The sequence below is a fragment of the Hippoglossus hippoglossus genome, chromosome 5 (assembly GCF_009819705.1).
Source record: "Hippoglossus hippoglossus isolate fHipHip1 chromosome 5, fHipHip1.pri, whole genome shotgun sequence".
NCBI classification, from domain to species: domain Eukaryota; kingdom Metazoa; phylum Chordata; class Actinopteri; order Pleuronectiformes; family Pleuronectidae; genus Hippoglossus; species Hippoglossus hippoglossus.
In genome coordinates, this window is record NC_047155.1 from 26,615,524 (window position 1) to 26,638,137 (window position 22,614).

General features: G+C 40.1%; 1 protein-coding gene across 1 annotated transcript in view; it reads left to right on the forward strand.

Annotated features, from left to right (window-relative positions):
- Nucleotides 1-22,614, forward strand: part of cdk18 (cyclin dependent kinase 18) — a 43,172-nt gene that overhangs the window by 11,628 nt on the left and 8,930 nt on the right. Inside the window, exons 2-5 of the mRNA XM_034586580.1 lie at nt 10,875-11,010; nt 18,644-18,780; nt 21,020-21,151; nt 21,533-21,589. Of these exons, the coding sequence (XP_034442471.1) occupies nt 10,893-11,010; nt 18,644-18,780; nt 21,020-21,151; nt 21,533-21,589 (444 nt within the window). The 5' untranslated portion in view covers nt 10,875-10,892. The remainder of the gene's footprint in view (nt 1-10,874; nt 11,011-18,643; nt 18,781-21,019; nt 21,152-21,532; nt 21,590-22,614) is intronic.

Sequence of the window (22,614 nt, forward strand, 5' to 3'; positions counted from 1 at the left end):
CAATCCAAAATATACATGTACCAAAAATTAAGCAAACATATATAAAGGTGTATTCGAATAAATGAAAATGCTTTTATTTGTATTTAGTTGTTTATGTACTCAAAGTGTAAAGTAACAGTAAAGACAGACATGATGTCTGGGGCAGCTGCGACTCAGGAGGCAGAGAGGATCGTCCATTAACCAAAAGGTTGGTGGTTCAATCCTGGGCTCCTCCAGTCTGCATTCTGAAGTGTCCTTTGGCAAGATAGTTGTGCTGTATGACTGATGTGTGAACGCTATGTGAATGGGTGAATGTGATTCATACTGTAAAGCACTTTGAGTGGTCAATAAGACTAGAAAACCACTCAAATAAAATACAGTCCATTTAAACAGAATCAAACTCTTTGACTGAGCTTCTCTTGCTTAGTTATTTTCTTGAACAATGTAATTTTCAGTGACTGGACTGAATTTTCTCTCTGAATTTTGTTAATTACACTTTTACACATTTCACTTCAGCCTCTAATGATGCTCAAGTTCAAAATCTCATTCAGGCCTTATTTATCCAGTATATTCATCTGTGGATGTATCACAACCGTACTACATGTACTGCTGTCTATGTGTAATGCTTTTGTGCTCCAACAAACTCTTCTCTCTTGTATCAAAGAGGCTTCCAACAATACACATGCCAAGTGTGAAGCCAATAAGATAGACAGACAGACATATTTTGAGCATGCTAGCGTCGAAAAGAGGAAGAAGTTTGGGGAGCTCTTGTAACAGACTAGTGCAAACATGTTCCATACTTACTTGTGTCAGATCTCCAGTATTTCACCAGCTTGTCCTCTGACTGGTCCTTCGGTCACTACAATTTACAGTGACTTGTGTTCACTGTTACCACAAATGTCAGATTTTCTGTATAAATTGTTTTCTCATAGCCTGCTTTTTGAGTCCATGAAAATGTACATGATGTGGTGAGATTGTGTTCACTTCGATAACAACATCTCATATCTGACTAGGTTTTACGGGCTCTCTGGCCTAATTGAAATTAATGTCATTATTTTTACAGTGACTGATGCATGGGACACAACATTGGAAATGCAGCCATTGTGATTTGTTGGGGCCGTCCAAAGCTGTTACAAATGTTACTAAAATGATTCATTTCAATGTTTTCTAATCTAATCCCTACTTGGGTACATTTTTGTCAAGTTTAGGTACAAAAACTACTTTGCTGATGTTCAGAGACAATCAGTGTCATGATTTAAAACAACAAGTGTCAGTTAAAGGATTTTGCTTCACCAATACCATTGTGATGTCGTGTAATCACTTTAGGGGTTTGAACGAACAACAAATGATCATTTTTGTTGTGAGGACAATCTTTCTAAAAGCCTCAGATCTCCCTAATTACACAGTGGACATGATCTCAGTGTTCTGGCTTGTGGTGCCTGCGGTCAGGTCCACAGCTGCTTCTTTGGCCTTTTACCAGGTCTAAATACCTTCATCTTAGATTTTTTGCTGACAAGGAAGCAATCCTTGCCATAGCACTAATATTCAAAGTAAAGTTATCCACAATACATTATTCAGTGTTGCTGTTTAATTTCAGTAAACACATCAAATGACTTTGTGATCCCATCTGTAATATTGCTCACATGATGCATCACAGTCAACTGACTGTCTCGTTGATTTGTCAGCTAAAATGTATTAGAAATAATTGTTACATCAGAATAAACCTTCATGAAGATGCATGAGATGGAGGAGGGGCAGAGAAAGATGATCAGACATCAAAGAGGAGCAGGAAAAAAAGTGGAGAGGAGAGTGGGCGCCGTGGCAACATGAAGTGTGTTTGTGTCGAGGGAGGATCACAGCTACGGGCAAACTGAGATTTGCTGGCACCTCATCCGAAGCAGTGTGTGTCTGTGTGTGTTTGTGTGTGTCAGACAGTGTCACCCAACTTCCTCCCTTTAACAGAGCCACTCAGTGAGTGATGCCAGAAACTCTGCAAAGATCCAGACCCTAAAAACTGTACCCTTCCCCAAACAGACGTCTGTTGTTTAGAAGATAAATGAAGCACACTGCCAGTCCTGCACACACACACACACACACACACACACACACACACACACACACACACACACACACACACACACACACACACACACACACACACACACACACACACACTGTCCATTTGTCCGTTGCAATAAGGAACTTTGTCACTGACGACACATGCGATTAAGTTGTTAAAGAAGGCAAATGAGGGAGCTCAGTGAATAAAAAGAGACTCCCTGTCAGAGTGGGGCCGTTGTATTTTTCCATGTCCTGTTAAGAAAATATATGGTTCATATTCTATCTCAGTCAAGGCGAGGAGAGAAGAGGGAACAAGTGCAAACGACAGGAAGAGAATATCATGCTGAGGACGCTGTAAATAAGAAGTATTAAACAAGAGATGAGGTGTGGACCCGTGGAGACTCTCTCCTGGGCGAGACACCAGACCTCTCACATCCTCACACTCGGCTGCCTGATCACAAACACTATGCTGTTTTGGCAGAGGGGATCATTTCATTGAAAGCATTTTGAAGAGAAATTATGAAATTAATCTGATATTTAAGATTGCAGAGGCTGATTCTTGAGGAGAATTAGATTTGAGTGGGCAAATCCCGATCATGTGCTCACACTCTGTTGAGGCTGAAGTCTCAATTTTATCAAGCTGTTTGACATCTCAAGAAATTGCTTGGCAGATGTTTTGTCTTAACAAAGTGGAACAAGAGGCACACGCATTCGGACTATAGGGTTTTATCTTTTTCAAAGTAAGTAGACACAAGTTAGTCCACACAACCTGGAAAAAGCTTTTCAAAATCATAAAAAAAATTCTAAATACTATTCCTATTCAAGATATACTTGGCAACCACCTGTGACTATTTAAGATGTATTCTTAGCATTCACATAAAAAAATATTATATAATGATTCATAAAAAGAATAATCATTGATTATTATGTATTATATTCAGTTTTTTAAATCCCACAAGAATCTCACAGACAACCTAACCACAGCATATCATATATTGGCTCAAAAACGAGATTATTTGCAACAGAGTTAAGTTAAGTGGCAACTCATTTAGATAATTTAAGATAAAATAGCTAATGCTGTTATTCGTCTCCATCTGTGGATTATAAAACCCTCCAGGGTTTAATTGTGAAAGTCTTGACAACGGGTCAGGTCAGGATGACCCTTCACTTCCAGGTCAAAGTGAGCATGTGATGCTCTGCTCTCAGTTTGCACAGATTGGGATGGAGATTGCAGGGACTGTGAACTTGTGTTATTGCTGTTGCAAATAAGCAACAAATCAAATCATCTGCTTGACTCATGACTCCCTAACCCTCAGCTCAAACTCTGCTTTTACATCGTGGTGCTTCCACAATGTTCAGCCATGATTTACAGGTTTGGTTACACAACAAAGTGAACAGAGCCAAAGTAGAAGAAAGATTCTGTATCTCTATGGACTAAGCTCAGAGTTATAGGGTTGGTCTGAAGTGTAAACAGGGAGCAATGGGTGGAAATGAAGTTATTTTAGACGTGCGTATGGGCCCTGGACTCTTCCAAGGTTGAGGAAAACACTTTCATGTTAGTATTTGAAACATTTCACTGAATCTTTCATTCAGAGAAACTTTAACCGTGTCACTCAAAGATAAGTAACCTTGAAACTCAACATGAAGTTTATTTGTCAATCTTCTTAACCATCTTTTTGTTTATTGTTCATTGTTTCAGTACCTTTTTTTTGTAAAGAGGAATTATAAGAAACAGTTTTGTCTTTACATTGTCCCATTTGTCATTGATTCATTGTTGGTGAAATTATTCTTTATATGATTAGCACCGACCCTTGGTTTTCAGTCATGGTTGGCTTTATTTGCAACTATTATGTTCTTACTCTGTTTAATCTCAATCTCAAGGCAAAAACAGGTTATACTGGACTGTGCTGTATTCATATGCAGGTCCCTTGCAAATGCAGGATTGTTTAGAGCTAACACTGCGTGTGGTGATCTATATATCGGTCCACTTCAATACAGATCAACAAGCACGGAGCTTTGATAATGGAAATGATGCTTAGTCAGAGGTTCAGTCTGTCACTTTGCTCCAGAGTAAATGTGGTGTAGAAAGTCATGGCCCTTGTATCCTTCTAACCTTGATCCCCTGACTTTTCATCATCTGACAATAATAATAAAAATAAAACTTATCTGAACATGTGCTTTACAAAATTATAGTCTGACGTTCGCAAACAATCCAATTTTTTTCAAACAGCTCTTTGATATGACTGAAGGAGCCTTTCTTTTTATCAGTGTGTCCAAATTGTATCCACTGCTCCCCTTTAACTGAACAGTGAGAACATACCCCTCTTCGAGAAGTACAAGGGGGAGGGGGGATGTCTCACCCTTGACGCACTACATTGATATCAGAGTAAGCTCTTGCCCAATAATGATGTCCCCTTGTTTCTCTCAGGATTGTTTAATGTATATGTGAAGCCATTAAACATTCTAAGCAAGTGGTTGTGATCCCTTTTAAACTCAAGACAGTTTTTTTTTTTGTGAGCTGATTTTGAGAAATCCAACTTTCCTTCAGGCCATGTGCCAGTAGAATGCCAGGTGTAGTGTTGACCACTGGTCAACCACTGAAATGAATGAAATGATCTCTGCCTTGTTGCGGTGCATTCACGGCTTTATTATATGGACTTCCCCTTGCTTTCTCTATGACCTTTGGAATAAAAGACCAGTTATTCTATATACCAGCGCACATACTTTTTATTTTAGATATATATTATAATAGCACATATAATAGTAGTATAATAATAGAGTAACCACCCGTACGGGACGCTCTGAAGTAAAGTGAATGCGCCCGCAACGAGGCAGGGTTGTTGCACAAAAAAATCCAAGAGCAGAGAAGAAATCTGAGAGCAGATGATTCACGAGCGCACAGAAAGCAGCCCGAGTGCGGAGAAGGGCTGAAGCTTGGAGCACAGGAAATCCGTGAGAGCAACAATATATCTGAGTGCAACCACACAGTTTGAGCAGAAGCAGAGCAAATTTAAGTGTAATGCAACTATTTGAATGCAACATGAATGAACATAAATTCAACAAGTCATGCTCTCAAACTGGAAGACCGTGCATTTGAATAAAGATAGGAAAAAAGCTCCATACATCAGCATGATTTTTAGGCTGAGCTTAACGTAGTTTACTTAACTCTAAGTATCTTTATCAATAGAAAAAGTGGATGGAGTGATACATTTGGATATAGTGTTGACTGTGAGTGAAAATTATCCCCAGATACATTTCTATTCCTTTATAAAATGTTTTCCAGAATGGAAATGATCAAGTCACAAGATAGATTTAATGGCACGGCACAGCAATTATTACAGCACTACTCTAAACAAAATCATAAACCCTGACATCATTATCTGAGTGACCCCCATTGACTATAAATAAAGATGGACGACACGTCTTCTCTCCTCCCATTGTACAAAAGTTAAGCCAAAATATCCCAGATATGAGTGCTGCCATCTTGTACATCTTGGTGAAGTCACTTAGAGATAGGGTCTGTGCAGAAGTGATCGAGAAGTGGAGCTGCATTAACAACATCCTGCTGTTACACCTGACCGGCCAATCACAAGGCAGCCCCAGCTGTCAATCATGTCGTTTCACCCTATTTTGCATCAAAGAACTGATACAAATTGTTGATAATGATACATTGATGAAAAATACCTAAAATGGCAGAAACCATCTTTGGGAACAATGTATTGCAAATGCACTCTTTTATTTTGGTCCATTTCCCATCTGCTAAAACGGATGAGGCAGGTTCATGACCTATACTGCAGCCAGCCACAAGGGGGGCAATCAAGAGGATTCAGCCTCAATTAGGGAAGCTGTGTTATCCAGGGGTGGATCCATGCAAGGGAAATGTGATTGTCCCCTGAAGGGCTTCTTTCCTGTCAGTAGTCTTTTTTTTAATAGTAGTCACTCACTAACAATAGAAACAATAGAAATGATAATGTGTTAAGAATTTTTATTTTCTAAGCTTTTTTTTAAGAACACAATGTATTCAATAAAAATGAAAAATATATTCAATAATGTGTTGCTTTGCTCAAAGCTATAGAGCTAGTGATTCCTAGTGAACTAGAATTTAGGAATTGTGCATGTATGTTGGACATACAATTGACCACCACTGGTGTTGTCCATCTTTATATACAGTCATTGATGGAAACACTTAAGAAAAGCTCCTGTACAGCATCAGTTAAAAGCTGCAGGGAAAGAGGTGTGAAGTTAACTTCTCATCACAGAAATAAACACGTCCTCCTCACTGAAAAGATAACAACAGAGCAAACGAGCAAAGGAACACAGCACTGTTATTCAGCTCCTGAGACAAAGAGCTCTTTGTACTGTTTCTTTAAACGCCAACGCCAGTTTGCCTGAGTGGATTATACCTCTTGTTTAGAGCAATTTGTTCTATCGAACTCCTGTATGAAGACGATTGGAGGCGCTTCCTGTTTCACAGTATAGACCTGCAGTACAGTATAGCGTAACCCTGCTGAGACACAGGGGAAGTCAGCCTCCAAAAATAGCACCTCACACATTCTTTCAGGAAAAAAGCATAAGCCACAACCATAAACACATCAGCCCTGCAGCCACCTGCTTCTCTCTCTGCAAAGGAAGACGTCTTTCTCCTCCATCTGTATCTGCTTTGTATCTGATAGCTGATGTTTTTTTTTATTTTTCCTGTGTAATTAATCTGACAGTTAACAATACATGCACTTTGATTGACTTCTATTGCCTTTTGTTTTAATGGTTATTTGGCCACATTATATCATCCAGAATCACTGTGAGAACAACCACAGTGAGCTGGAAGAAAACTCCTGCCTCCCTGCAGTGAATTATTGTGCTAAGATATCATGTGTTTGAAGAAGTAACAGCAGAAAAACTCTGCCTTTACTGTTACTGATGATGAAAATGATAAAGTTGCGACTGAGCCAAAGGTCTTTTTTAGCTCTAGAAATATAAAACGGAGTTGCTGCTTTAGATGCTCACTGGACATGGCTTTGATATTGACAGGTTTGACGATCCTGATTCTAGCAGTGGCTCCTTTGAGCTACCAAGACTTTGATTGATTTCTAAAGGCTCCCCCTGGTTTATAATGAGAAATCCTCCTTTTTTCCCAGCTCTGATCTGGGGATTACTTACTTACTGTCACTTTTTGAGTTGCCTCCTCTCCTCCAGTCATTGTTCAATTTATGGCTGCCACCCACACCTCTCTTCTTCTGAGAAAGCCTCTGTTTTTTCTCTCTTAATTCTGGACTAACTTACACGTTTATACTGTTCAGACTTTAAGTATATGGACAGTGACTCATTTGCTTTGTTTTTCTGGCTCTAAGCTTCAGCACATTCACTTTGATAAAAAATAATTGATCGAGTGCCAAGTATCAGCTTTAATTTGAGCAGGTTTGCATCAGTGTAGGAAGAACTGCCAGCATTCATATCCAGCTTGTTTTAGCTTAATTTCTGAATGGTGGGAGGAAGTGGAGACAAGTCATCCATTTTCATATACCGTCTATTGACTGTAGGAACGTAAACATGAATCATGCTTGGCGTGTCTTTCAGTGGCAGCTTCACACAGGTTCAACATGCTGCAGCACAAGTGAGATAACTGGTGATAGTTGTGCTTAATGAACTCAACTGGCGTCGCTCACTCCACCCTCACAGCCAAATGTTTAGATTGGATTTCCTGTGAGTTTTGACGCATTTGCCTGAATCTGAGCACAGAATGCTCCTGTTTACCTCTTAATTCACACTGCCAGCCTCCGTCAGAAGTATAAATGTCAAGGATAAGAATAAATGACAAGGAACCAACTCCACCTACATCTTAGAGAGCGTTCTTTGCAGTAATAACAAGGTTTTCTTCATCATGCAGATCTTCCACAAGACATGTGTTCCTCAGTCTACCATTTCCTAGATTCTCTGTGTGCACCTGCTTTCTCTCTGATAGATTTTACTTATTTTAGCCTCTTTACCATTTTCTTTACTTCACGTCACCTCTTCACTCCTCATATTGACGGACGAATCCACCTCAATCAAAATGGCGACTTTCAATCTACTCTGCAGCACAGACGCACAAAGAGACATTTGGTAGACAGGTATCTAATTAGTTTTGAGCCTATGCAGCTTGGGTACTGTGTTAAAGGGGCTGTGTCTTATTATTATTGGAAATTGAATGACTGTATTTGTGCCTTATCGTGATTTCACAATCATTGAACCCTCATGAGTGCTGATGTATGGACATTTTCACTATGTAGACATAAAGAATCAGAAATGGAAAACAGCTAAATATCTGGTTCCAGGTGAACGTCTATGCAGCACTTATTCACACATTTCCAGAAGGTCTTTTCCGCTTGCTACAGTTTGATAGACCGTTTTCATCTGCTGTAGTTATGACAAGTTAGCTGTCTAGTATTGAAAGTAGCAAGAAATGAACTGTGACTGCTGTGAGCATGTCAATAGCATGGTACAGCATGAGCACAACAACTCCCTCATTTTGGGTACTTCATAAGTTAGGCTTGTATGAAATTCCTACTGTTTACCATTAAAATACATCAGATATACGGTATATTTCAGCTTTCTTACATCACAACAAAACCACATATCAGAGGAAGGGGGTGCTTACAGGAAACAGGCTGAGCTCCATCTGTGTCATTGTAGTATTCAAGCCACACAGGATTATAAGGCACAACTTATTATTATCCTCTGAACTCTTACAAGGAAAACAAATTGGTGCATTTTTCACTGTGTCCCAAGTTTGCCGCCTACATCAGCGTCCCCTGAGTCCCACACACAAACTCTGATTACCAAAGTGTTAATATTGCAAATGTTTGTCTTACCTCAGAACAGACATTTCTCTCTAAACCAATCTCTGTGTAAAAATACCCAGCAGCATGTAAATAGCAGGTTTTCCACTCTGAGCTAACAGCCAGTTTCCTCTTTGGGGTACTGAACATTTTCCGCCCACCACTTGTGACTGAGCAGCGTAAAGCACAAAAATAACTCCTCATGTTTTTTTCAGTCATTCTGTTTTGTTCTACCCTCCACAATGATGTTTCATGGATTCACTCTGTTTACAACAAGCAGCCTTAGCTGTATATTCAAACATCATTAATGTGCAGACTCTGAATGTGCTTCATGTAGTGGAGAAAATTGGAGTGGATTATTAGATTATAATTAGATTATAGATCTGGTTGCACTCAGTGGGGTTGTAGTCTATTGGTCGACTGGTTGGTTTAAATTTGCTCTTGCCAAATTTTCATTGGTTGAACAACGTTGGACTCTGCCAACCTAATGGAGACTGCTAAATTTCTCAGATTTACCATTTATTGAACCTGTATTCCAAACTAAAGCCGTTTTCAGACATGGACTCCGGAGAGTGTCCTTGCAATTTAGTCTGGACTTTCTCCAGAGTTTTGAAGCATTATCAACACACTGGTTCATGGTGAATCCTACGGAGGATCTCCTGCTGTGTTCTCGCATGAGTTTATTAGGATATTACATAGTGTTCTTACTAGACCGCTTGCCAGAGAAACTCCAGAGAATCTCCAGAGAAAGTCAGAAGCCTCTCTCTCAGACATTTGCATCCTCACATGTAGCCCCTCTGGATAATGTCAGGAGATTATCTGGAGTTCAGTGCAAGTCTGGGAGCAGCTTATTGACACAATGTGTAAAAAGTAATTGCTCTTGCTGCACTTGCTCGGTTTGATGCTTTGTCAACTTTGTGTTTAATACCTCAGGGCTTTAGTGTGAACAGAGCAGAATTGGAGTATTTCACTGTTTTGTTCGGTAATGATTAATTGTGCTTTGTTTATTTATAATTCATTTGGGCTAATGAGGTGACCAGGTAGAGTGCACCCACTGCTCTGTGACCATTGAGATAATCCAGTGATTACACACAGATTTTTTACCCTGCTACCGGTTACATGGTTGACAAGTAGCTATGATTTTAATCAAGCAAGATTTTCTTTAGTTGCCTACAGTTCTAACACTTAGATACTGTGTGTATTTTGAGTAAATTTGTGTGCATTTGTTTGCATGAATTCATGCATGCATGTACATTGCATGTTCCTGATTGTGCTCAGGCAGCCATCTCACCTACAGCAGGCAGTGTGCTCTAACAATACACTGAGAATCCTCTGTGACAGTAATATCTTACTAATATGGCTGTTGAGGCCTAAAAATAAAAGGAGGGAGTCTTGCTGTAATTGAGCCCATGACAGACATCTCTTCTTTCACAATAATGAGCAGAAACACACACACACACACACACACATGCACATGTCCATGCCACTAAAGGAATCGTGGAGACCCCATGACACCAGCCTCTGCACCACACAGAGCAAGGAAAGGGAAGAGAATGAAAAGATGAGTGAAAAATGGAAAATCAGGAAAGTGAAAACGAACTAATAGGGCTGGCTGTGGTTGTGTAACCTACCAAGCAGGGACTATGTTGATCAGCTGCATTCCTGCTGCTTTCTGCCTCATTATCAGATGACTGTCTTTGGTGAAGTTCACAAAAAGATCCCACACACGCTGCACACACCCTGCAAGCAAGGAATGTTTACATAGTTTCTTTGATTGAGGCTGTACTTTATGTTCTGTACACAATAAGATCTATTTCTGGATTGGTTTGCATTGAAAACATCTTCATATCTCTCTATAGTTTTAATGGCACTGCCTTATTGTTCAAATATCGGACCATTAAACTTTTCTTCAAGAGAATCATCCAAGAGTCAGCTGATGTATTGTATGTATTGACGTAGTGGAGGATTGATTGGATATTGTTGGTAAAAGTCATTCTCTATGTTTCTTTCACCCCCCAGGGTCTGCTCCTCAGCACCATGAACAAGATGAAGAACTTTAAGAGACGTTTCTCTCTATCTGTTCCTCGCACCGAGACCATTGAGGAGAATGAATTCACTGAGCAGATCAACCAGCTCAACATTCAGCACACTCAGGGTAAGAACCCCTATATCTACCCTCACTTGAAGTGTCATTCAGCCATATGTGTCAACTTTTTATAACTGCAAAGATCCATCCATCCATCCATCCATACAGGCCTCAGATACGGTACACAGGTCTGCTCACCATCCCCTGCACTACTTTGACAACTTATAGTGACAGAGAATTCAGCATGGCAGCCCCCATCCTCTGGAACTATCTTCTGGAATTCTCCTCTATCACAATACTGATATACACAGGCAAACAACTGTACCCTCTCTAATTTTGTTTGGGTCCCAATAAAAAAGAGTTTTTTTAAATGTAACACCATGTTCAGACAATTCTTCAAAACCCTAAATTGTGGTGAATTACATTTTTGCACAAACAAATGCAAATATTTACTCTTCCCCTAATCCAGGCATTGCTACTACACTAGTTAAGGTTAATGCAACTTAATATTTGTATATCAACATTTGAGCAACTACATATGTGGAATGTGAATGAATCTGCAGCTCCTCTCAACTGTATGAAGCATCTTAGCTCCTTTCAGTAATTGTTTTAGTTTAATGTCTAACAACTCTATTGTATTAAAATACTCTCCCCCTGCTATCTTCAATGTGATTCCAACTGCAGCTAAGTTATTGACTAGCTGCTTGACTTAGTGAAGCATTTAACAGCTACATTGCCAGAGATGGTGGAGACAACAATTTAACTAAAAGGAAATCATCTATGTAATTGTGGCTGGAACTAGAATCTATGCGTGCCTCTTGAATTTATGGCCACATATAATTTATATATATGTGGCCATGCTAACTGTGCACAGCTACTGTTTGATGACTAGCTCTATTCGTTTTGAAAATCTCAACCCATAAGCAATTATTTTCCACCTCCTTCCAAACATAGAATAATCAGATAACCAATACATTTGTCAAGACCAGGAGCAAGTAGAACCCAGCACACGTCAGTGAAAGCTTTAGCATAGAATAGCAGGTTGTATCAACTGCACAATCCTGGTTAACAATAAAGGAAAACATTTTGCCCTTAAAACCAAAATTACTTGTAAGTTTATGATACATCAAAAAATATATGTCCCCAGAATATTATTCTAATATTCTAATATGCTGTACTTGTCAATCCACAAGCCCAACCTCCAAACCCCTATCCAGCTAAATTAGCAGCATATTCCCCCTTACACAGGAATTGGATTCTGTGTTGTCCAAATATAATACGAAGAGATACGGGGCTGTACAAACAAAGTACTAAAACAATTAGCTATAACTGCTATTGTCATAATGTTTTCAAAAGACAAAACATACCGTGACTGTTCAAGTTTCAGCTCATTGTTTAGCTCTTTATCTGGAAACACCACATCAATGTTAAATGAACAACAAAACTGTTGCAAGAAATCCATTATACTGTATCAACCTAAAACGTGATACATCAATGTATTTCACAACTTTCCACTTCCCCCAAATGGAAATAATCAGCGATTGAAGTTTCTGACCGGGTGGCCACATTGGCTGAAGAAAACCTTTTAATAACCTATAAAGCACTGGTTAATTAAACACATTGAAAGTCCTGCACCCTGAGCTCGTCCATTTCCTGGTGTCTTTTGGTCTCAGTGTTAAATGAATAGGTCATGTCTAATAATAGAGCACATACTGAAATCCCATTCTGGGTTTTAATACCAACTACAAAAGCCCTCCTTTCTTCCGTGTCTGTAGCAGACCCCCACAGATTAGCCAGGGTTTTCCCTGCTATGCCTGGTACCGCTGCTGGCGCTCAGTCACAGAGGATCAGCAGGCTTCCAGGGGAAATGAGGGTTATTGTGGGATAAGTGGGGATAGATAAGGAAAAGTAGAGAAATACATTCAGAATGAGCATTTCAAGTGTGTCTGCTTTATTGTGCAGAGTTTGAGTGTAGAGAAGCAATAACAATGATGTAAGCACATTGTGTACACCTTCATGAACATCACTGTGTATTGCTGCCTTTAAATGTAGGTCGTTTGCTGTAAGGTGGGCAATTTTGATACCACTAAAATATGCAAACATGGGTTACCATGCTACTTGAGATGATCAGAGGTTAATGCCAAATCAAGTGCACAAGCACCACAAAGTAACCATGATGTCCTGTAAACAGGTGGCGTTATCCTTACGATAACACTTGAGTTAAGTCATCAGCTTCTAACTAAAGCTCGTGCCTGCTGTGTGAACACAGAGTGCACATCAGTGAGTCTGTAATTCAGCTGCCGGAGAGAGAAGCAGCTGGCTCTGTGGTTTAAAGCCCCCTGAGTACATCTGCCTGCATCACTGTCTGCTCCTGAAGGTCAGGACAGAGGGAACCTTACAGACACAATCACACAATCAGACAGAAAGACGGAGGAAGAGGACAAACAAAGATAAACAACTGAACGAAGACGAAAGAAGACACAGCGACATACAGAGGTTGAACCATCCCTGCAGACATTTCATGTTTATAAAAGGGTTTTCCTTTCACCTCCCTTTACTATCTCCCTCCCTCCATCCTCTCCTGAGGCTGAGGGATTATGTCATGCTCCCTCAGAGTGACACACAACATACAGCTGTGTTTAAATGTAGAGAATGTATTTTTAGTGTAGGTTCCAGAGGATATCATATATGTTAAAAGGAATGGTCACACTGAATGAATAAATAAAGCACTATATTTAACATCAGCGGAATGGTGAATGGAGGAAATACAAGGCACATGGTTGTGGTCTTGGTTATTTGATCAGTAGGATCTGGTAACATTTAGTGGACAGGTTTGTCACACAGCTACAGCATACATCAATATATTTGAACTATTGTGTTTTTTTTTTCAGAAGGACATCAATCTTCCTGAATTTTATCATTAGAAATAAAGACATCAACCAATACACTGTAGTTTAGGCTATACAACAACTTACCTCACTAAGACACCAGGGCTTTGGTAGAGCTGCAGCTCCTGTTTGAGTCAATGGAATTATCTTTTTTGTTTTTGGTTGTCCAGCAGTCCATCCGTTCGTCCATCCCATTCTCATGAACGCGATTTTTCCAGAAAGCTTTGGGAGAATCTCTTCAAGCATACAAACATTCACTTGGACTCAAGGATGACCTGATTAGAATTTGGTGGTCAAAGGTTAAATGTCAAGGTCACTGTGACCTCCCAAAACACTTGATTTGGCACAAAAAACAGATTTGGCACAAATCATCCCTACGATGTCGACTCACAAATTAACTGATTCGATTTTGGTGGTCAAAGGCCTAAGGTCAAGTTGGCTTCATATGAATCTGGAAAACAAATTCATGTAGACAGGAACTGCACTTGTTGGCGGACGTGACAACTGTGGTGCTGTAATTGTAGTTTGATGAGTAAGAAGGAAGAGATAATAATTTTTCGGTGATTCTGAATAATGAGCTGTAATCAATCTATTCATATGTTTAAGTGACATTTGAGTGTTTCCTTATACAATTGTTTTGATGCTGAATATGAGTAGATGTAGTTTATTCATTGTGCCCATGTTGTATAAATGCCTTCAAGCGGTTGGTCAGTGGTCAGTGCATGATAACCATGAATAGATGAGGTTATGTCCATAACTGTGCTTACAAATCTTATTAAATATACAGGTCAGGATCATGAGTTTAAGTTCTTCAGTCTTATCAGATTATTGGAATCTCTGATATTGTTCAAAATAATAGCAGCTGGATCAAGCTGACGAACACAAAGTTCCAATCAGTCCCAGCTCATTTGAGAACAGTGAAACCATTAGCATCCCCTCAGGATGCTTGTACGCACAAAATGCACATATACAATTTCATTGTACTGTTAGTCTCGTCAGATATATTGCATTTCTCTCGAGTCATATAATACTCCAAAAGTAACTGTATGTGTGTGTGTGTGTGTGTGTGTGTGTGTGTGTGTGTGTGTGTGTGTGTGTGTGTGTGTGTGTGTGTGTGTGTGTGTGTCCTGAGGGGTAGCCACAACTCACTGCATGACTAACCTCTAATATTTCACATTGGACAAAATCCCACTGTTCACTTTCTGTATATTTAGTCCATTTAGAGCTGTTGTGTTGAACGTGCTAATGTAGTGTTGAGAGTGATCACTGAGCCACTGTGACACACCACCGCTCTGATGAGAGCTTTGTCTGGATCAGAGTCGAAAACCAATCTGCTGCAAGAAATTAATCATAGGAATAACAAATAAGGGATGGATGGATGGATGAATAGACAGATAGATAGATTTAAATCTGTTCTATGTAATAGTGGTTGCTTTTTACCTGATTACTCACGTCATCAGATGTCTTTAAATTAAACTCTCTCACACACACACACACACACACACACACACACACACACACGCACGCACGCACGCACGCACGCACGCACGCACGCACACACACACACACACACGGTCACAAAGCCTTTATTAGCAAGATGTTGTGATTTACTTATTGTGGTTATGTTGATTGGCTGTTGTCCAAAGTGAACTGCCAAACAAATTGCTTCTATAGGAATAGAAGTTAAATTTAGTCCGGCTTTCCAATGGTGAAGAGTTCATGGCCACACTGGCAAAGAAATCCAGTCCGGCATTTATCTACTGGGACCGATCTGCATCCCAGATGTCAAGCACACAAAGAGAGCCAGTAAAAAGACTGGCAGGGCTGCTAGAAACTTTCATAACCCTATTGCTTTTTTTTTTATGAACCCCTGACCTACCATCATGATGGTGCACTGGTAGGCCTATTTGTCCTGGTTGTCCCAGGGCCTTTGTCCCTTTTGCGAATATTTGTAATAGCTAATTAGTTAACATTCAGTTACCATTGTCTCATTTGTGTGCCTGGTACTGGTAATGATTTGTCCATAAACATTTGTCTTACTTTCTAAATTACCAAGATATGCGGTAGGTGTAGTAGCAGGAGAGTTGCAAATATTGCTTTCTCTAGCTGGTGGTCCGACTCTGGGAAACAGTTGCATCCTCTTTAGGTGTTTGAAGCCTTTAAATCTACCTTTCTCATCATTCTATTTCTTTTCCCTTCATCTTCCTCACCTCAGCCTTGTGTCACTACCTGACTCCACTTCCTGTTGCTTTAATCTCAAATTAAAAGCCCTCTGCAGAGACCGGTTATTGCAATTTAATGACATTTCAGCGCTGGTGATACGTGTGTGTTTGCAGTAAAAACACTGCATAGCATACAGTGAGTTTATCAGCGCTGCCTAATGCTGTGGAAACAACACTGATGAGAGCTTGAGTGAACTAAAATAGTTTTGTCAATCACAAGCATACATGACATCATTACTTACATTACGTGACTAACTTCACCCATTGATGATTTCAAAATATTGATGGATGTGATATTTACGACAACCCCCATTTATCACTTTTACTCACATTTTTTTCAAAAAGAGTGCAAAACCATGAACAGAAATCTCTATAGCACCACTATATAAAAACCCATCAGTATCTTTAAACATAAAGGTTATCCTAGATTTAACCAAACCTGAGAACTACACCTATAGATGAAAACAAAAATTGTATAACCATCATTTGTCACACTAGCAACTAAAATGGCTCCAAGGATGCTAATATCATTCAACCTGTTGGAAAATCTGATCGCCACTTTGGTACAGACTGAAACAACTCAAAACCCATTGGTTATGTTTTCATTAAATTTGGCACAGACATGGTCCCCATGAATCCGACTAGTTTTGGTGATCCTTCATCGAGCGCATCATACGGTTAACATTTGTGATTTTGAGTGAAATGTCTCTGCAACTATCTGATTGATTGTTGTTAAATCTGGTTCAGACATTCACGTTCACTCAACAATGACATGTGATAACGTCGGACATCTTAACTCTTGCTCAAGTACCAGTTTCAAGTCAAATTTTGAAATGGTCTGATACTGTTTTTTATGACCAAATTATGCCGATCAGTACTTTTTATACTTCGTGTGGAGTGCTAAGTAGAAAATATTAGCATGCGGACATGAACGTAAATGTGAGTATCCCTGTGAATATAAAAAGGATCTTAAACTCAGTGTGGATGTTAATTCTAAAGCTTACTCCCCAACAGATTTTCTTGGTTATTTAATTAATGCAGCCATTCTCTTTCTCTCTCTCTCTCGCTCACTGTAATCACAATTTCAGATGGAAACGCTACAAAAACATCATGTGGCGCACCATATTGGATTGTCCTTTTCCTAACAAGATCTGTAGCAGGCATCCATCCATATCTCACAGCAATCAGGAACAGTGTCACAGTGTGCGGCGTGCATGTGTGTGTGTTCTCACATCAGTGTCGCCTTCACTGACCCTAATTAGCATCGGGAGATCAAAGAAGCGCTGTAGCTGTGATATTCAAATGACTAGCAAACAGGTTGTCATTTCATCCCTCCAGCCCATTTAGACTATCAATCTGACACAAAGTGGCCTGTCAGGAGCCGTTCTGCCTTGTTAAACTCATCCAAGAGTTTTCAAATTGTCAAGCTCTGCAGAGAACAACCTGTGCCCCCATATGTCTGTCTACTACTGTATTTCATTCACCTGTCTTTATATGAATGTATTGTGTGTTTGTTTAAGTGATGCAACACGACTGAATTTCCAAAGAGAGAGGCCATAGGCCAAGGAGAAAAATTGATTTATCTGTGTATTCATTTGTGTGTGTGTGTGTGTGTGTGTGTGTGTGTGTGTGTGTGTGTCGAGGGGGAGGCTTTAAAGAGATATACAGTGTGTGACTCAGGGTCTGCATCCCTTGTCAGCCCTTGTCCCCATGGAAACAAGGAGTTAAAGTGCTTAATGCTTCAACCCAGGAGGGACTGGTTATAACACACACACATCGGGAAGCTGCCAATAAAATAGAGACACATGTCCACTTAACACCCCACGCCTGCCGTACCGATGAGGCGGCCAACACTCGCCACTGAAACTGGAGATCAAACTGTGGCTAAAATCTCACAGCAGGGTAGCTCTCAAAAGACACCGAGCGGGCATCAAACACGCTGTATGACGAGGATCAAAGTCCATTCTTCGTGTAAATTTTGTGGTTGTGATGAGGGGATAAGTCAGTAACAGCATTTGTTGTCTAATAAGTTTTGGAAAGACACTTATCTGCTTTCTTATCAAGAGCAATGTGAGAACATTGATACCACTCTTATGTCTGCAAAGCTGGAATCTGCAGCTCCTTAACTTAAAAGGAAAATGAAAATGTACACATTGTCTACTCACCACTATGCCGATGGAGGGGTTGGGGTTAGGGGTAAACAGAGTTGCAGCCAAATCCAAATGGTGACTGATTCTTCAAACTGAAAAAGAAAACATAAAATGCCTCTATTGTGCTCCTGTGGTTTCATCCAAGCAACCGTAAACCCCGACATTTAAATTTGACTCAGGACGCTTTCATTTACACCGTGTTTTTAGCCTTAAGGTTCACTGTGATCCATGCGGCTCCAGAGGAGGATTTTAGAGGACATTCAGGGTAAAAACATGGTGTAAATCATGCCGTTTTGAATGAATCATATGCGATGGTGAATGGTGTTCCAACCCCACCAGAATATACTCGGATGAGCACTGCAGGTGTTCTGTGTCGTTCCCACACCATTGACTTTTCCTTCACCACCCATCTGTTCATCTACTGATTTGTTTTCTTGGTCAGGTCTGACTCCAGACAGACTGGGTCCTCCTTCTCATGATGCCAGTCCCATGAGCCCTGAACCCACCACACCAGGAGCTCAGTCTCCCTCCGAACTCCACTACAACAGCAAGGCCCAGCACAGACGTTTCTCCATGGAGGTGAGTAGCATGGTCTCTCAGAGCAGCTGTGGGAGAGCACAGGTTAATATAAAGGCAAGTGTTCACTTTGGTGTGTTGTCACGTTGTAGTCACACACTGCCAAGCTTTTCTTACACAGACATTTCTGTGCTGCCGATTAAGCACTTGCAGGAAAGCGTACAGTCCATGTGCACATTAAAAGTATTTCATATTAGTCTGACATTGTGTGAACAGGGACACAGGTAGTTTGTTCTCCTGTTTAAACTCTTCCCCAGGAGCCATTTCTCTATTTCCACCAGCTTGATGAGATGAGTCACCTCAGAGGCTTTTTACTTTCTCCCCAGCACTATCATTTTTTGTAGGAAATGTGAGAGTTCACAGTTCCACCTTTTCAGAAAATGTCCCTGTGGAGCTTGTGTGATTCACTCTCAATCTTTCTCATACCCCGCACAACTCGTACCAGACATGCAGAGGCTATGCCAGGGAGAGAGGAGCACTCAGACAAAAATAATGGTGTGACAGTGAGAGGGCTGCGAGCTGAACAGTGTGGATTGACGTGTGTAGGTATTTGTGAAAAAAGGGTTTATAACAAATGGCAAATTGTGGTTGATTAATGCTTCATAGATCACTCAGCCAATGATAATGACAACATGGTTAACAGGGTGTGAAAATTCCTCTTAGCTACCTGTTAGCTAATTCAACAGGGCAAACATTACGGAGCATTCAGACCAAAAGCTATTGACACTTATTATTTACAATTACAAGCCTCGATTTGTCCTGTTATTGAAACGGGAGATCACCTTGTTAACTGATGACTTCTTAACATTTAAAGGGCCTGCACACACCCACATTCTGTAGGTTATGACTGGCTGTGACATGTAATTCTCAGCACACCTCCACTCACCTTCAACAACAGCGGAGATCCAAACAGTTGAAACAACTAAAAACAAAAGGGAATGTTTGCTGGACCTACAGCACTGCAGGACTTAGTTTATCGATTGACTCACTCTCTAATAAGCCGTCACTATGATGGCAGACATGATGGCACAGTTAAGCAAGTTTTTCAGGAAAATGTAATCAATTTACTTACTGGCTGAATTTAAAAGTAAACAGTGACTAACTTATGCCGTGTGGAGAATGATAGGTATAATAGAGTGTTTTAAAATTAGTATATTGATGTCGATAAGAAGATATTAGGTTAAAATTGAAGGTTAAAAATGTAAATAGGATTTGTTGGAATTCATTTTTTCTTCCTTAAGTAAAATCAAGCTCATTCTCTGTTGTTTGTGTCAAGCCAATGTCAGGAATAAACATATCACGGACCTCTCTCAAGAGTGTGTGTGAGTAATATGATGTTTATTGGCAGTAATGTCATTACTGATATGGAGATGAGAATCACAACCTGATTGTGAAAAAATGAATAACATTACTGTAACATCAGGCCCAAAGAAGGGGTTCCTGATGACGAGAATCAGGTCTGCAGTGGTTTATGTTAGTAAGTGGCGAATGCATGGATCCTGGTCTGGAGCAGCAGCTCTTTTTCAGAAGGCTGTTTGTTAGACTGTCTGTATCTGATGATTCAGAAAAAGCCTTGATGAGTGATTCATTCATGCTATATGGAGAGTAGCTGCCTCTCCAGACCCCTTAGTCCTCTTTGTGCAGCTTCAGTGTTGATGATTATGAACCATGAAGAATACTATGTTTACAACACATACACCTTTCATTAAAAGTGCCCAACTAACATGCACAGAAATAATCAGTTACACTGGTCTATATTGTTAGCTAACATAACATTAGGCCATAGCAGTTTAACATGGTGCAAAATGAGCAGATGACCTGGTTGTAGTCTGTTGTTTTCTAGTTTCTTAAAACCACAATAATGCCTCAAAGAGTGAGCTAATTTCTGCACATAGATTATTTATGTACAAGTCACCTAAGTAAGCAAGGAATTCAAGATAATTTAAGGTTAGCTTACTGTAACTAGCTCACTGTAGCTTAGGCCATATGAAATGAGGTTAGAATAGTAGATTGGCTAAATCAATGATGTTACTAACGTCCATCCATCCATTATCTACACCACTCGTCCTTTGAGGATCACAGGTGGGCTGGAGCCAATCCCATCTGAGATTGGGTGAGACTAAAAAGGACCTTGGACAGATGAAAAGTCCATGTTCATAATGGTTGAAATAAAATGTATCTCTGTGTCCAGAACAGACAGACAGGAGTAATATATGTTGTGAACTCTGCTGTCTTCCTCCAGGATGTCAGTAAGCGCATGTCCCTGCCCATGGACATCCGCCTGCCTCCAGAGTTTCTGCAGAAACTGCAGCTGGAGAGTGAAAACTCACCGCTCTGCAAACCTCTCAGTCGCACGTCTCGACGCGCTTCACTGGTTAGTGCTTTACATTACTACACATTATCTCTCTATCTGTCCATCCACGATATCAGCCTATGAACTGTTGAACCTTGACAAGGGTCACGGACCACTGTAATATATGTTTTATTGATTGCTCTCATAAATCTCATTCAGTAACCCTGTTGGCTTGTTTCTATTTGAGAGATTCCTCTTCAGCCAGTGAATGTCTCAGTTCAGAGTATATTTCTTCTTTGTGAGTTTTCCTATCTTGTCAAAGGTCCCTTATTTTCTTTGATATTTTCTCCAGTTCACCATTCAAAAGCAATGTACTTGAATTAAGTCTGCAAATGTATTCTAAGGTGCAGTCAAAGGACTAAATAGTGAAAGACTAATTTGGCTCTTTCTTTTTTCCTCTAGTCTGATATAGGCTTTGGGAAACTGGAGACATACGTGAAGCTCGGCAAATTGGGTGAGGTACGTCTCTCCCAATTACTCACACATTCACCTTTTAACAACTTCCAGGCTCTACGTCCAGTGAGGAATTAAAGCGTCACCATAACACCCACCGCTGCTGACACTCAGCAGTTACTCTAGTTGAGGTGAACTTTATCCAACAGAAATAAACCATCTCTCAGATGTATTACGTCGACCGCACTGACCACAAGTTGTGTGTGAGTTTTCATTATACTCATCAGACAGGCTGTGAGTCAAATCTCTCGGGGCATGCAGGAGCCTTTCAAAACCGGGAACAACACAGTAGCTTTGTTTATATGCCTGAACAAGTCAAACTACAGTACCCACATGTCCAGCTTTCTGCTGTAGCTCCTGCAACCCAACAAAGAGGACAGTATTAAATCTGCATTTACACCATGTGCTTGGATGTGTTGCTCCCTGCAGGGTCGCAATGTTTGGAGCCCCACTGGATGAACAGGGCATTTAAGTTGTGTGACATACATGATTTGCTTTCATACAAAACCCTTCATGTGAGAATTATTGTTGCCTTGAGGAGTCTAGAATGATTAGTGACGGAATCTGCTTGAACCCAGTCACGAGGCTCAGCAGCTGATAACAGAAGAAATAACCCATTTCAGCCAGTAATTCATCCACAATTATTAGAATATCCACAATCATTTATCATGTGTAAATGAAGCATAATCATGAGAAAGAACATCTGATCCTGATGAAATTCATATGTATTTAAACATTAGTTTAAATCAACGGCCGTTTAAAATGCTTGCATGACATTTAAGTCATGCAAGCTAATTAAAGTAGTGTGATGCTGCTTGTGGGTGATATCGTTGGTTAAAACTTCTAACCTGATTCAGTCAGCTGCAATTAATTATGTGGTAAGCTTTTGTTTATGTGCTACTTTAAAGATGATGATGAGAAAGTAAACAGGCAGCGACGATAAACAGATTCCAGTCACATTAACTTCATTATTCTGTTGCTATTAATAGCAAAAGGCTTATCTGCAAGAGTTCTTTCATATATAGTGTTAT